Source organism: Plectrocnemia conspersa, unplaced genomic scaffold (genome assembly GCF_051122295.1).
Source record: "Plectrocnemia conspersa isolate PC_06_02 unplaced genomic scaffold, ASM5112229v1 ptg000009l, whole genome shotgun sequence".
Lineage (NCBI taxonomy): Eukaryota > Metazoa > Arthropoda > Insecta > Trichoptera > Polycentropodidae > Plectrocnemia > Plectrocnemia conspersa.
In genome coordinates this window covers 3635887-3649530 of record NW_028277173.1, presented here as the reverse complement: position 1 = coordinate 3649530, position 13644 = coordinate 3635887, and the positions used below count along the sequence as shown (strand labels likewise).

General features: G+C 28.7%; 3 protein-coding genes across 4 annotated transcripts in view; 1 reads left to right on the top strand and 2 right to left on the bottom strand.

Annotated features, from left to right (window-relative positions):
- Positions 1 to 1470: 1470 nt before the first annotated feature.
- Positions 1471 to 3917, top strand: LOC148231588 (uncharacterized). Its single transcript, XM_088193205.1, has 2 exons — positions 1471 to 1526; positions 3117 to 3917. Exons 1-2 carry the CDS (start codon positions 1482 to 1484, stop codon positions 3858 to 3860), a joined length of 789 nt encoding a protein of 262 aa, XP_088049331.1. The 5' UTR covers positions 1471 to 1481; the 3' UTR covers positions 3861 to 3917.
- Positions 3918 to 5271: 1354 nt separating this feature from the next.
- On the bottom strand, positions 5272 to 8638 carry LOC148231587 (uncharacterized). The gene is made up of 2 exons (XM_088193204.1): positions 8510 to 8638; positions 5272 to 8437 (listed from the first exon to the last, which is right to left on the bottom strand). Exons 1-2 carry the CDS (start codon positions 8549 to 8551, stop codon positions 7646 to 7648), a joined length of 834 nt encoding a protein of 277 aa, XP_088049330.1. The 5' UTR covers positions 8552 to 8638; the 3' UTR covers positions 5272 to 7645.
- A 2207-nt stretch (positions 8639 to 10845) lies between these two features.
- Positions 10846 to 13644, bottom strand: part of LOC148231586 (cationic amino acid transporter 4) — a 148045-nt gene continuing 145246 nt past the window's right edge. For both annotated transcript variants that reach the window (XM_088192010.1, XM_088192011.1), the window contains exons 2-7: positions 12991 to 13147; positions 12677 to 12925; positions 11644 to 12614; positions 11384 to 11585; positions 11163 to 11324; positions 10846 to 11099 (exon numbers count right to left, since the gene is read on the bottom strand). In XM_088192010.1, coding sequence (XP_088048136.1) covers positions 10936 to 11099; positions 11163 to 11324; positions 11384 to 11585; positions 11644 to 12614; positions 12677 to 12925; positions 12991 to 13147 — 1905 coding nt within the window. In that variant the 3' untranslated portion in view covers positions 10846 to 10935. The remainder of the gene's footprint in view (positions 11100 to 11162; positions 11325 to 11383; positions 11586 to 11643; positions 12615 to 12676; positions 12926 to 12990; positions 13148 to 13644) is intronic.

Sequence of the window (13644 nt, the reverse complement as noted above, 5' to 3'; positions counted from 1 at the left end):
AGCACAGCAGTCCCATTCATATGATCGCAAAGAAGTGTTAAGTGAAACAATGCATATTGTTTTGCTGCGTGTTCCGACGATCACAATACATTATTTAAATAGTGACAAATAGTTAAGATGTTTTTGGTAATGCTTATGGTTTTAAAAAGTCTGATTTTTTGTGTCTAAATATAACGATTTTTCGAGAGTTTGTTTGTAAAATATTTTTTTATGTATATAAAGTTTAATAGAAATTTTTTTTTGTGCTGCGCAGCTTCGTAATGTTCCTTTTAAAATCGTAAAAAATATTTTTATATAGCGTTGTAGTTTATGACATTTTCTTGAAGCTTCATATCAGTTTAGAAATAAAACATTATCAAATGCATTTTTTATTGAAAATGCCAGCTTCAAAAAAATCTCGAAAGTGAACAATGCATCTCACTTTTAATTTATACATGGTAAACATATTTTAAATAATTTTAATAGTGATTTTGAACAAAAAATTTACCTATATTTTTGTTCTACACTAATATTATATAAATAAAATATCAATTTGATATTCTTTATCTTTATCTATCGGATACATCAAGATTTGGTTTAGAAGTTTGATAAATATTGTTGTTTTAATATTTTCAAAGATGTATTATATATATTTTTTTAATAATTATTTTTTATTTTTATAAAAATCTGCAATCAAATATTAGATCATTTAATAATACTTATTAAAAAAAACAGATAATTTATTAATATTGATTGAAAATTATTATATAATAATATTAATAAGCATTTATAATTATTTTATTCAATATGTTTTAAGCAATTTTTCCTTATAGACAAAAGATTCGGGTTTTAAAGTCAAAGAGGTGCGACTTTGAAACGTTTCTGTCAAATTACAGATGCGGATATTAGTAAGCCAATTGCATCGCTTACAAAAACATGTTTACACCTTGAAGTGAAACTGTTAATAAAATGGTTTGATAACAATAGCGGGTTTTACGCAGGAGACGCATTGTCTATCACGCATTCTTTACGCATGAGAGGGTAGTTTTTACAGTGCTTACGAGTAGTCAACAAAATAGATCTGCTAAACCTTGTTTTCTTTTCATAAATTTTAAGTGGTCGTCCGAATAATTTTAGAGTTAATGGCGCAGCTGGTTGAGCTCTTTTCCTCACATGTGTTATCTTAATAATTATATTAAAAAAAAATAATTAATATAATAATTTGATTTATGCTCTATATTTATTTACATTTTTAGCCAAAATTGAAAGTACAAGATTTTTTTTAAATGGGTTTTCTTTATAATATTTTAATATTTTGTTCTATAGAAGAAAGTTACAAGTAATCATTATATGTATTTTATTTTATCTAATATAGATTATCCTATACAGATTATTTAAAATCGGAGAATTGTGCAATATTTTTCAACATATTCTGATAGCATGCACTATATAAAGCCGATGCAATTTGTATTAATCAAGTCAGACTATTGATCGCCTTCAAAATGGTTTCTAAACTATTGACTCTCGCTATTTTGGCATTTGCATTTGTGAGTATATAATAACAATCTAAGTAAATATAGATATTAAATACTATATAATATGTATATTTGCCTAGACGTCCATTTAATGTGTCACTTTTAAACCCATACGCATCAAAACAGATTGCGTCAAAGTCAACGCGTTTAATTATTTCTCAAACTGGGTGAATGTATTATATTATTCTTAAAACAAATATTTTTTTACTAACACTGCTATATTTATTAATAAATATGATTGTAATGAAAAACATCGAATTATTTGTATAATTTGATGTGGAAAAAAATAGGATTTTGTATAAATATATTTGTTTTGAGTTTTGCTTAACTAATAGTAAAACTAAAATTTGTTTTAAATAATCAAAAAAAATAGGGACTTAAAATATTTTTTTATAATAGTAAATAAATTTAATTTTAATTGGAAATATTTATTTCAGTTTATTTAGTTTTAGATTTTGCCCAAAAAAATGTGAATTATGATTTGTTAGACATTTTTATTTAAAAGAAAATCTTATATATATTATATATAAATAAATTTAAACACAATATAAAATAATTATATGTAAAATAACAGGCATATTGTATTTTACTTTAGATTTTTATTTTTTTTAGTCTAATCATGAGTTTTAAAATAAATAAAAAAGTTTTAGCACAAAAAAAGAGATATATGAACATATAAATAGAGGTTTATAATCATTTTTTTGTTTTTAAATTATAATTTGATATAAAATGGTTTGTTTAGGTTAATTAATTTGTAAGAAAATCTCATTAATATATAAATAATTTAAAAAATATTAGAAAAAACCTAAATTCATAATTGGCAATTTTATGAACTGTAATATCTAAAATTAATTAAGCAATAAAAAATCTTAAGATTTGCTATTGTTTGTTTTTTAAAAGCTGTTTTTTGAAGTATTATTTTTAATCATGATTTTAAAAACTAGTGGAAGTACAGCTTTTTGTATATTTTTTTTTACAAAAAAGGAGATGTAATATATGTATGTACATATAAATTAAGTTATATTATCATTTTGACAATTTTTTTGATAAAAAGTTATTCTTTAAATTATTTATTTTAAATAAAATCTTATTAAGACATAAATAATTTTAAAGTGGTAAATCAAAAATAGTAGGCAATTTGTAGTTTTGTAATAATCGTTATATCTGAAATTAATTGAGCAATAAAAATCCTACAGATTTTGAAATTTTAAGTTTTAATAATATTGTGTTAACATACCTAAACCTTTTTTAAGCATAAGTTATGCTAGTTGCCAAATAAATATATAAGCGTTTTTAATTGATATTTGTTGGTTTAAGCTGAAAGGTAAAAAAAATGTCAGCTGTCTATAAAAATTGTTTTACAACACAATGGTAAAAGCAGAAAATTAAATTAAAAACAATATACACTTAAACCATTTTTTTCGATAACAATAAACTTTGTTTATTGTTCTTTATAGCATTAAATATAATTATTAAATCAGTTTTAAAACATCTTAATAAAACATTACTTATATTAAAGATTTTTTGTCTGTATTACGTTTAATTTTTTTACCATATATAAATGCATTAGAAGTTTTAAGGTTAATATGTTTATTTTTTCAGGAATTCGTAGCAGCCAGCACGATTTTGGATAGCCTCACTAAAAATGTTTGTTCGAAACCGGGCTTAACTTGCAAAAATTGCGAAACAGTAGTTAATTGCGTTGCAAATTCGGGAGGAGGATATGACGAAACGGATGAATTTAAATGCTCGAATGGAAGATGCTCTAATGGCAATTGCATTCCAGGATCATGTACCGATACATTTGATTTTCAATGCACACAAAGTGGAGTTTTCCCACATACGTTAGATTGTCAAAAATATTTCTTTTGCGTTAGCAATCCAGCTTATACTACCAAATATGACAAAAGTTCAGATTCGTGCGGAAGTAGCACATTTGATCCAGCAACTTTGATGTGTACGGGAAACGCTTCTGAAGTTTGTACACCAGTGCATTCACCCTGTTTGATTATTGGAACTATTGGCCCAGTCCCGAAAAATCCGAAACTATTTTACCAATGCGTTAATAGCGTCACGACTCCTGGCTCTACTGCAACGACTATGGGATACTGCTCTGACAACAAATTCTTTCATAACAATAAATGCTGGGATCCTCAAACTCCAGACTTAGGCCCAGATGGTAAATGTAAAGATAAAGGCAAATACTATAACCCTGATTGCAAGAAATATTATGAATGCTCAGGTCCTGGAAAAGCACCTTCCATAAAAACATGTTCAACGGGTCAGCGCTACCTGCCTTTTGAACAAATATGCGCTCCATATACTTGTAAAAGGACTTTACAGTAAATATATATCATGATTTAACGCTGTAAATAAAACCGTTAATAAAAACATACATTGAAATTTTATTTTTTATTTAACCATAGTCAAAAATACGTACAGTTAATTATAAATCGAGTGTTTAGTTTCAGTTGAAATCGAACAACATTCATAAATTTAAACGAATGGACAGTCAATTAGATATTAAGTTTATTTATTTATCTATTAAAATATATGTGAAGAAAAATAATACATACCTGCAAAAAACATAAAAAAATATTATTAAAACAATCATAAAAAATATAATAATGCGTACCTGGATGAGAACAAAAATAAATATTTTAGCCAGTTTCGCACAAAATAAATAAAAAAATAATATATATACATATCAACTCATACCGTGTGTTTGCGTTAGTTCCAGCGTCTGTGTGTTTTGGATAAAAAGTGGAAGACGTGGCGCTTTCTGTTCTAGATTTTCCGTTTTAAAAAAACGATGACTATAAACAAAACTTTACATTGAACACAAGATTTATTTAATACCTTTCAGAAAATAAGATACCATATGAGAAATATGTTTTCTAAAAGTAATAAATTGGCAGAAATGGAATTGTCTGCAAATTTCGGAAAGAAATAATATAAGATTTTTAAATTAGATAATATATCTCAACAATCTGTTTTTTATGATGATTATTTTTTATTTACAGTAGAAATAAAAAAGTGGTAGATATTTTAATAACACAACTTAGATTGAGATATGAAAAACTGTATAAAAATTCTTCACATTTCGATGAATGCAGAAAATTTTCAATAAACAGTTTATGATTTTGCCTTCAAATATCATAACAGTAATAATTCTAATAAATTTTTATCAGAAGTATTAATTTTCACAAATCAGGCAATGAAAATAATTCTAGATCTCAATACAGCTATAAGTTTAGATATAAAAATAATGTATGAATACAATGTAAAACAATCTTATCTTAATTTGGATATTGGGTTACAAATAATTTATCAATAACGGTCAATGTAGCCTCTGCTAAAAAAGGCTTCAGTAAATTGAAAGTTATAAAGACATATTTAAGAAAGTCTCAGGAAAAATGATGATTAGAGCGTAATTTTACAAAACATATGGATTTTAATAAAATAATTCATGAATTTGGTACAACAAAAGCACGATAAAAAAAGTATAATTTTAAAGGTTAAGAGTTAACGATGTAACTGTTTTTTCTATCGTAATATTTATTAGTTTTTTTTGAGCAAGTGAGTTTGAATCTCCGAAAGATTGTAATTAAATTACTTAAAATTTTATGTGACAAACTCAAATATGTTTTGTTTTAAACAGTAGACTGTTTAACATAATAAGTTAAAAAAATATTTTGATAACTATATAAAATATTATTTTTACTAAAAATTAAAAAAAAAAAAATTGTTTATTGTATTTTTTTTTGTTATGGCTTGTGTAATTTTATTTTTAACATGTCCAAAACTTTAAATTGTTACAACTAAAAGTATTGTACTTTTACTGTGTTTTATAAATTTTTTTTACGTCATATAATTAGCAATAAATCTATTTTGTTTCCAAATTTTTGTAATATATTATATTTGTTTTGTTTGATATTATACTTATATAAAGTAAAAAAAAACGCATTGGGGCGCAAATTCGTCATTTTGCATTTGGTGACAAAATGTCTGGTCCCGGCTTTATTTCGGATTGTGAATATTTCGTACGAATAATATAAAGAAGTGCTTTCTAAAGTCGACGCGACTCGAAGAAATCATTTCCCAGCAAGTTTTGTAAAAAATATAATGGATAATATACAGTTTGACCATAAGAATGGAGCAGCTCTTAAAATTATATGTAACTCTTTACAAGTGCATAGTCTGACTGAAATATTTTAGCAAGTAGTTTTACCCGTAATTATGAGAACTAAAAAAGTATTGATTTAAAAATTTTTGAAGCAATACAGTTTTTGTGAATATCATCGAAGAGTCGGAGAATAATTATATTTTAATAGCTGATTACGTAGTACCAAATGTCAAATATAATGGCGGAAGCGTTATAGTCTGAGGTTGCATGATAACAGCAGGTATCTTGTACACTTGTGAGGGTTTTATAAATTGTGATATTTATAGTATTGGAATCCACTTTAATAGATTTCTACTGGAAAATATAAACCCGGACAACGCTACTATCCGATTCCAGCAAGAAAACATTCCGTGCCATACTTTTTTAAAAAGCAGGGGTTGGTTTGCTTATAGAATGACCTAAACAGTCACCAGACCTTATTCAAATAAAAAAAATTATACGCAAAATTAAAAAAATATGAAAAAATACACATTGATTAAAACTCCTTATCACATTAAAATAAGAAAACGTTTTTTTTAATAGATAAACTTTAACAAATGATATTATTAAAATTAGTATATCAAGTAATGAAAAATTCGATTGGTACTTCGTTATAGGAATACTACGTTATAGGGAACTAGCCACCCATACAAAATTTAAGGTTAGGATTGTTCAACCGTATTTGTAAAATTAACGAAATCAGCAAATCAAACTTTTCTCCTCATTTTTATATGTTAAATGACCTTGTATTTAGTTTATAAGCAAGAGAACGTGCCCTATGTTTTTATTGCGACACGCGCGTAAAGAATGTCGTTGATTTTGCGAGTGCCAGGGGATTCAAACGCAATAGTTTTTTGGGTTATTTTTTTAAATGCGTAAGCATACACTAAATAAATACAATAAATAAATAATAAAATAAAATGAATAAATAATATAAAGTTAATGTAAATGATTAAACTTTTTTTGCAGTATGTTTTATTTTAGGATAATATAAAAAAACTATCAATTATATAGAAAAAAGTTAAACATCTAAATCGTGTAATTATGCATTCAATCCAATATCACATTTCATCGAGACATTTTTAATACCTTAATTTCATCAGCACTTTCATTAATAACAGGAAAATGTTCTTTATTGTCCTCTGTCTGCATTTTTTCTCGAATTTTATAATATGTTTTTTTTAGTTCAGCAGATTGCTTTGTGGAACAATCGTAATAAATAAATTATTATATTTATATGGGTTTTGCATTTAAATTTTAAAATAAAAATTAGCTAAGTTTAGAAGGATTACGTATTATTTTAAATGCACTAAAACTTTAATGTTGGATATAAAGTGTCTTATATCATATATCTAAATATATTTTATGATTCAATAATACTTTTTTAATAGGTATGTATTACATAATAAAATAATTTTACTATAAAAAATTAGAATGGTTGAAACCCATGAAAAGTGTATAAAAAATGTATTAAATTATATTTGCTTGATCATATTTTTTTCCATAGCTACACGAAAATAAATATTGTTTTTACTGTATTGTGATGAATATCCCATAGCGCGGCGGTGTTTCGCCTGTCACATAATACGTCTAGCGCAGTCACAGGACAAACAGTAACAAAAAGAACGCTATAGGAGGGACTGCCGCATACGCTATAGGAGGGTTTATATATATAAATAAATTTTATAAGCAACTGTAATAAGTATTTCAAATGGTTTTGTATGAAATATTTACAAATATATTTGGTTCATAAAAACTAATGCTGAAAAAAAGAACTGATGCATGAAAGTGACTTTTAATAATAAGCAAAAATGTTCTTAGATACTTTATTGTAATAAAATAAAAAATATACTGTATGTATATTTATTCAACACGTTTTTAAAGCAATACATTCACAGACAGATTTGTATACTTATTTTTTGTTTTTATATACAAATATTTTATTATTAATGATTGAATAATTAACTTAAAGGCATGTGAAGGGCGTACACAAGCTCTGTCGCGGATCAAACTTCTGTCCTATCGCACAGTCCACTTTTGTTGGTTTTTGTCCGGCTGTGCAGCGATTATACTGAGTACATTTTGGAGTATAAAAGTTACCAGTTGCTATGCAGTTGTCTTCAACAATTTTAGCTTCAACAGTTGAGTTTATGCAGTCTTTACCATCAAATATAAAATTTTCTGTACAGTAAAATACTTGTGGAAAGAGCAATTTGTTATCATTCCCAACTGGCAAGCATCCATAGTAAAGGAAGGGGTTTGCCGTGATTGAACCAGTCTGTCCGATTGTGGTGCAAGGTTTGGTTAAATCGTTGCATTTAGTGGCCTTTATTCTGCAGAGTGTAGTAAGAGGATCATAGTGAAAACCATCTGGGCAACTTAAATCGACGGGTACTTTGTTAACTTCTTCATCTTTTGTCGTGCACAGATGGTATTTGGAGCAATCAAAAGGGTTCGGAAAGTATCCTGTTTGGTAGCAGACAAAGTAGTAATCGTCGAATTGGCAAGAAGGGTTCGATTCTGTCGTGCAAATAGCATCGTCTTCTTTTTCTAAACAAGTCTCTTCCAACTTGCAAGGCACAGTAGTTTGTATGAAATCTCCGTTGGGAAGCTTGTAGCAGAATGCTCTTTTACTGCAGTCTTCGCACATATAGCCGGGTTTGGTGCAGTTTTTGGTCTCATTAAAGAAGTCATATTCCTCCGAAAAATTATCCAACGACATAATGATGTCTTCATACTGAAGACCGATAGTTGTCGTCTAGCAGATTCAAAAAATACAGTTATAATGCAGTCAAATTACCTCTATCATGTGAAGATATTTTACACTTACCAACACCAAAGCGAAAATAAACAACAATCTTAGCGAATTCATTTTTATTTTGAGTCTAACGAGTCACTAAAGCAAATTGAATCGTATCGATTGTATATAAAGCATTAAAAGATTATATAATCACAAAAACCGTATAAGAATGAGTAACAACTAGTTATCTGTGTATTTATCTAAGTGAGTAATCAAAATGTTTTTGTAAAAATTAACAGGTAAAATTCACACTTAATTATTTTTCTAATATTGCCATCATACTTAATGCAGAATTTAAGGCAGAAATGTGCTTTTTGTAAAACAATTTATAACACACAAATTAATAAATTATTTTAGAATTATAAAGCAGTTATTTATAGACAAATATAATCTGTCATAATGAAACATTAAACAATTTGTTCGTCCGTTTAATGGCAGGTGGGTGAGCCACCCATCAGCGATTCACTTCGCAACTTAAGATATCATTTTAGCCTTTACTCATTAATATTGGATTTTTTTTTATCCTTTGCAAGCTGCATATGATGGTTCGTCAGTTTTTCTTTATATTTTATGTTTGTCTTGTAGATATCTTCTTTCACCATTGCATTCATATATAAATTTGGAATAATCCATGGGGCATCCGATACTATCCTTCGCATTTTAACATGTAGGTATATTATAAACAAAACACACTGCCCTGAGGCACATGCATTTACAACTGTTTTATGGTTTTCGTTGCCTTTCAAAAAGAGTAGTTTGTGACTTCGTTCGCGGTATTTTAGATAATCCTATATCGCTTGATTTTTATGTCACTTAAAGTTTGTCTCAATTATTTCGTGACTCTATTGAATTTGGTTCTTATAACTTCATCTTTTGACTACATTCACATTATTTTTGAGTGTTTGTGCCAAATAAAGCCAAGCTATATTTTGAATCTTAAATGGATAACACTGTGATAAAAAGTAGAGACATGAACATTAAATCAAGAATCAATATAAAAGTACAGATTTTTGAAATGTGAATCCTATAGATGCATGTTTTAAATTTTCTGTGTTGATCGAATTACAAATGTCGAAAAAGAACAGTAAGTAATGCCAATGATCAAGATTAAAAAAATCAGTATCCTAACTATATTGTGGCGTTGTATTTTATGTTTGAGAATGGTTAAGTGCAATTCCACTAAAATATTTGTGCAGCAGAAAATAAACTTCAGATTTGAAAGTACAAGAAAAATAGTTATGTTCTGTAAATGGGTTTGATCTAAATTTGTTATAAAAATATTTAATTCTCTAAGTTAATTGTTATAATTGAATTTATGTTAAAAATAATGGTTTACAAATAACCTTAAAAAATATGTTACAAGCTAGATAAGCTTAATTTTATCACCTTGAAATCGTTAATAATATATTATATTAATTTAAAATTATCGCAATTTTTTGGAAACAATCTTTTTTTGTTATCAATGTTTTGAGTAGTAGATCCAATTGACTTAGAGATTAATTATCTCAGATTTTAATTGTTGTCATAACAACTTTGATTTAAGAACAAGTCAATTCGGCGATTTATTTTCAGAGATAATAATGCGTTTCAATATTTTTTATCTCATTAAGAAAACAAGTCTTATTGATAAGGATTAAATTATAATTCAATGCCACACATTGATTATATATCATACTAAAAATAAATAAAATAAATTTGTGTTATTTCATACTTCGTAGTACGAGTATCAAAATTTTTTAACCAAGATAAAGCAAATAATCAATAATAAATGCTTAATGTTTTTATTATTTTATAGTTAAACGATGAGATTTCCATATATTCAAACACAAGTATCTGCAAACATAGATTATGTGCGTATAGTACATACGTTTTTAAAATTTCTAATAAACTATATAGTATATATTTTAATACATTCGTCAGTCGGTAGTATTTTTTGGTTAAGTATGTATACATAAATTAAACTCAATTTAAAAACAGTTATATACAAGGACGGTAACATGACAATAAATATAATTAACACTAACACATATTTTTTTAATAAATACATTATTAATAAATATACTATTAATCATAAAACCATAGACTTTTGCGACATAAAATATTAGCAAATAAACGTATATTTAATATTTAATAAATATTATTCTTCTAAAATATATTTTATTCTATCTATAATAAATAAAATTGAATACATCTATCATTGTAAATTATTTATATAGATATTTCGATTTACGATTGAAAAATAAAGTATTCCAATAAACACGTTTCAATAGTTTTACTGTATGCATTTCTAAGAAACTATTATATTACGTGTTTTAGAAAACTAAATATATAGAACCATTTTTATAATTCAAGAACATATAAAGCTGTCATATGTAAACAAAGCTATGGAACATTACAAAAATCTTCACGGGGTTAATATATTCGCTGTAAAAGTATCATTTATTTAATTGCTCGTTTTATTCTCCTTCGTGTTCCACAATAGGTTGATGATCAGGTCCTGTAGAGCCCCAATGAACTGAGCCAGAACTTGCCAGAAGACCTCCAGTGGCATCAGCACCAGTTCCTGGAGCTGTACCGGCTTGACTGTGCCTCATTCCATAACCCAAATATACCACAAGTCCTGAAGTATCACAAAAAGTCATATTTATTAATTCAAAATAATATAAACCAAAGATCATATTACCAAAAGCCATCCACACAGCAAATCTTGCCCAAGTGAGAGCATTCAAATGTACCATCAATTCCACGTTAGCTAAGATACTAACAGCTGGAAGCAATGGAACGAACGGTGCCCTAAAAGGTGGACGAACTGGACTTTGTTGATGAGCCCAAATCACTATCAAACCTGAAATATTCAATTGTAAATGAAGCTGTAAAGTGGATATTTTAGCAAAGTGTTCTTACATGAGATCATCAGAACCATTAGTATTGGCGTTAGAACCCAAGAAGGCGAAACGCTAGCAACATTTGCACAAAAAGCAGCTGAGAGTATAGTATAAATTGTAGTCGAAGCTGTGACTGCAGATCCTGGTGCTTTTGATCCCACTAGCCATCGCAGCCATGAATGCTTAGCTCTGAGTCTTCCAGCCATGACTACCTCATAAACCTTAAATACAATACAAGTCGAATAACATGAAAATCTATGTACTGCATTTTTTAAATACCTCTGAAGAAATAGATCCAGGATCAGTCACTGGAGTACCACCGGGGGAACTCTCGGGAGATATATCCATTCCGCCCAAACCCAAAGCCCTTAATTCTTCGCTAGTAGCTGGTCTGTATCTTAAAATGATAACTGCAGCACTGACTATGGTATAAGCTAAAAGAGTACCTATCGACATGAACTCCACCAAAGTTTCTAAATCGAAGAGTAACGCAATAATGGCAGATGAAAGTCCAGAAACGATTAAGTTTGCTATGGGTATCTGAGTCTTTGCGTTTACGTTACCTAGAAAGCTAAACAAAAGACCGTCTTGAGCCATTGCGTATAAGCATCTTGGTAGAGTGAACAATGATCCAAGGAGAGATGTAGTCATACCACACAAAGCCCCTACTGCCACAGCATATTTGGCCCAAACCACATTCAACATACCGAATGCTTCCGGTAGCGCAGCATCTGGTGTAATGTTTTTGTAAGGAACCATCAAAGTTAGAGCAGCGGATACTAAAACATAAGCGACTGCCACCATAGACATTGATACAATTGTAGCGATTGGAATCGAGTAAGTAGGATCTCTAGCTTCTTCGCTAGAAGATGAAATACTATCAAATCCAACAAATGCATAGAAACAAGTAGCAGCTCCCGCTAAGACTCCAGGGAAACCATAAGGCATGAATCCTCCGTTCTTTTCAGACCAATTTTCAGTATCAGCATAGTAGAAACCAACCACAACTACGAGTATAATAACCAATAAGTTAACAACAGTTAGAGCATTGTTAATATAAGCAGATGTTTTGACTCCTAGAGCTAAAAGCAGTGAAAATGCTATACAGATTGTGAAAGCTAAGATATCAGGATAGCGCCCTAAGAGTTTTTCGTGTATTTCTCCAGTCCATGCTACAGTGGTATTGCTAACAACGCCACCGACTATAGAGTCTAAATATCCACTCCACGCTCTTGCAACTGACGCAGTTCCTAAAAAATCAATATAAGCATATTATATATGTAATATATGTATCTGAAACTCTTTACCATACCTATCATATGCTCCAGAATGATATTCCATCCTATGACGAATGCCCAGAATTCTCCAACACTCACATAAGTGTAAAGATAAGCGCTACCAGCTCTTGGCACCCTAGTTCCAAATTCAGCATAGCACAAAGCGGCCAATAAGGAGACGAATCCAGCCAAAAGGAAACTGAGGGTAGTCGCTGGTCCAGCTAGTTCACGAGCAACAGTTCCAGTTAAGACATACATGCCAGCACCCACCATATGTCCGATTCCTAGAGTTCCAGTAAAAATATGATATACATTAATATGCCATAGGAAATTATAATATAAATTATACCTAGGAGGGTTATGTCTAAAGTTGATAGACATCTATTAAGTTGAGTATCGAGAGGGTCTTGATCCAAAGGTCGAGTTCTACCCATCCGCAACCAGAGCCCTGCGGCCACACGGGCCAAAACTTGTCGTCGGGCTCCTGCCATCTTGACCAACGACTTCTAGAAAAAAATGTCAAGACAGAAACAGTTAAGTTGTCCTGAAAAATATGTTTAAAATTTATAATATAATTAAACCATATTTTTAATTAATTGCAATATGGAATTTGGTGGAGGGAAGGGGTTTCTCGTAACCAAAATGCAGTTTTTATCTAGTTCCGAAAAGTGGTGCTTAATTTATTTAGCGTGACAAGCATTGCTACAGATTGATTTTAATTACACTGTTTTAAATGTTTTCATGTTATTAATATTTTAAAAATAGTAATACACGGATTGTGGATGTCAAGTGAAGATCATTCTAAAATGTATTTAAATTAATTTTAATTTTACTGTGATGTACACCGAGTGTACATAACGTAATATGTGATTTTTTCTATGTATATGTCGCATAATTTTGATCTCTCAGAACATAAATGAAATTCAATAAAAGGTTCATAAAGAATTGTAACTTTTAATTTACAAACAATCTATATTTTATTTTAAATTTGGTATTTTTTAAA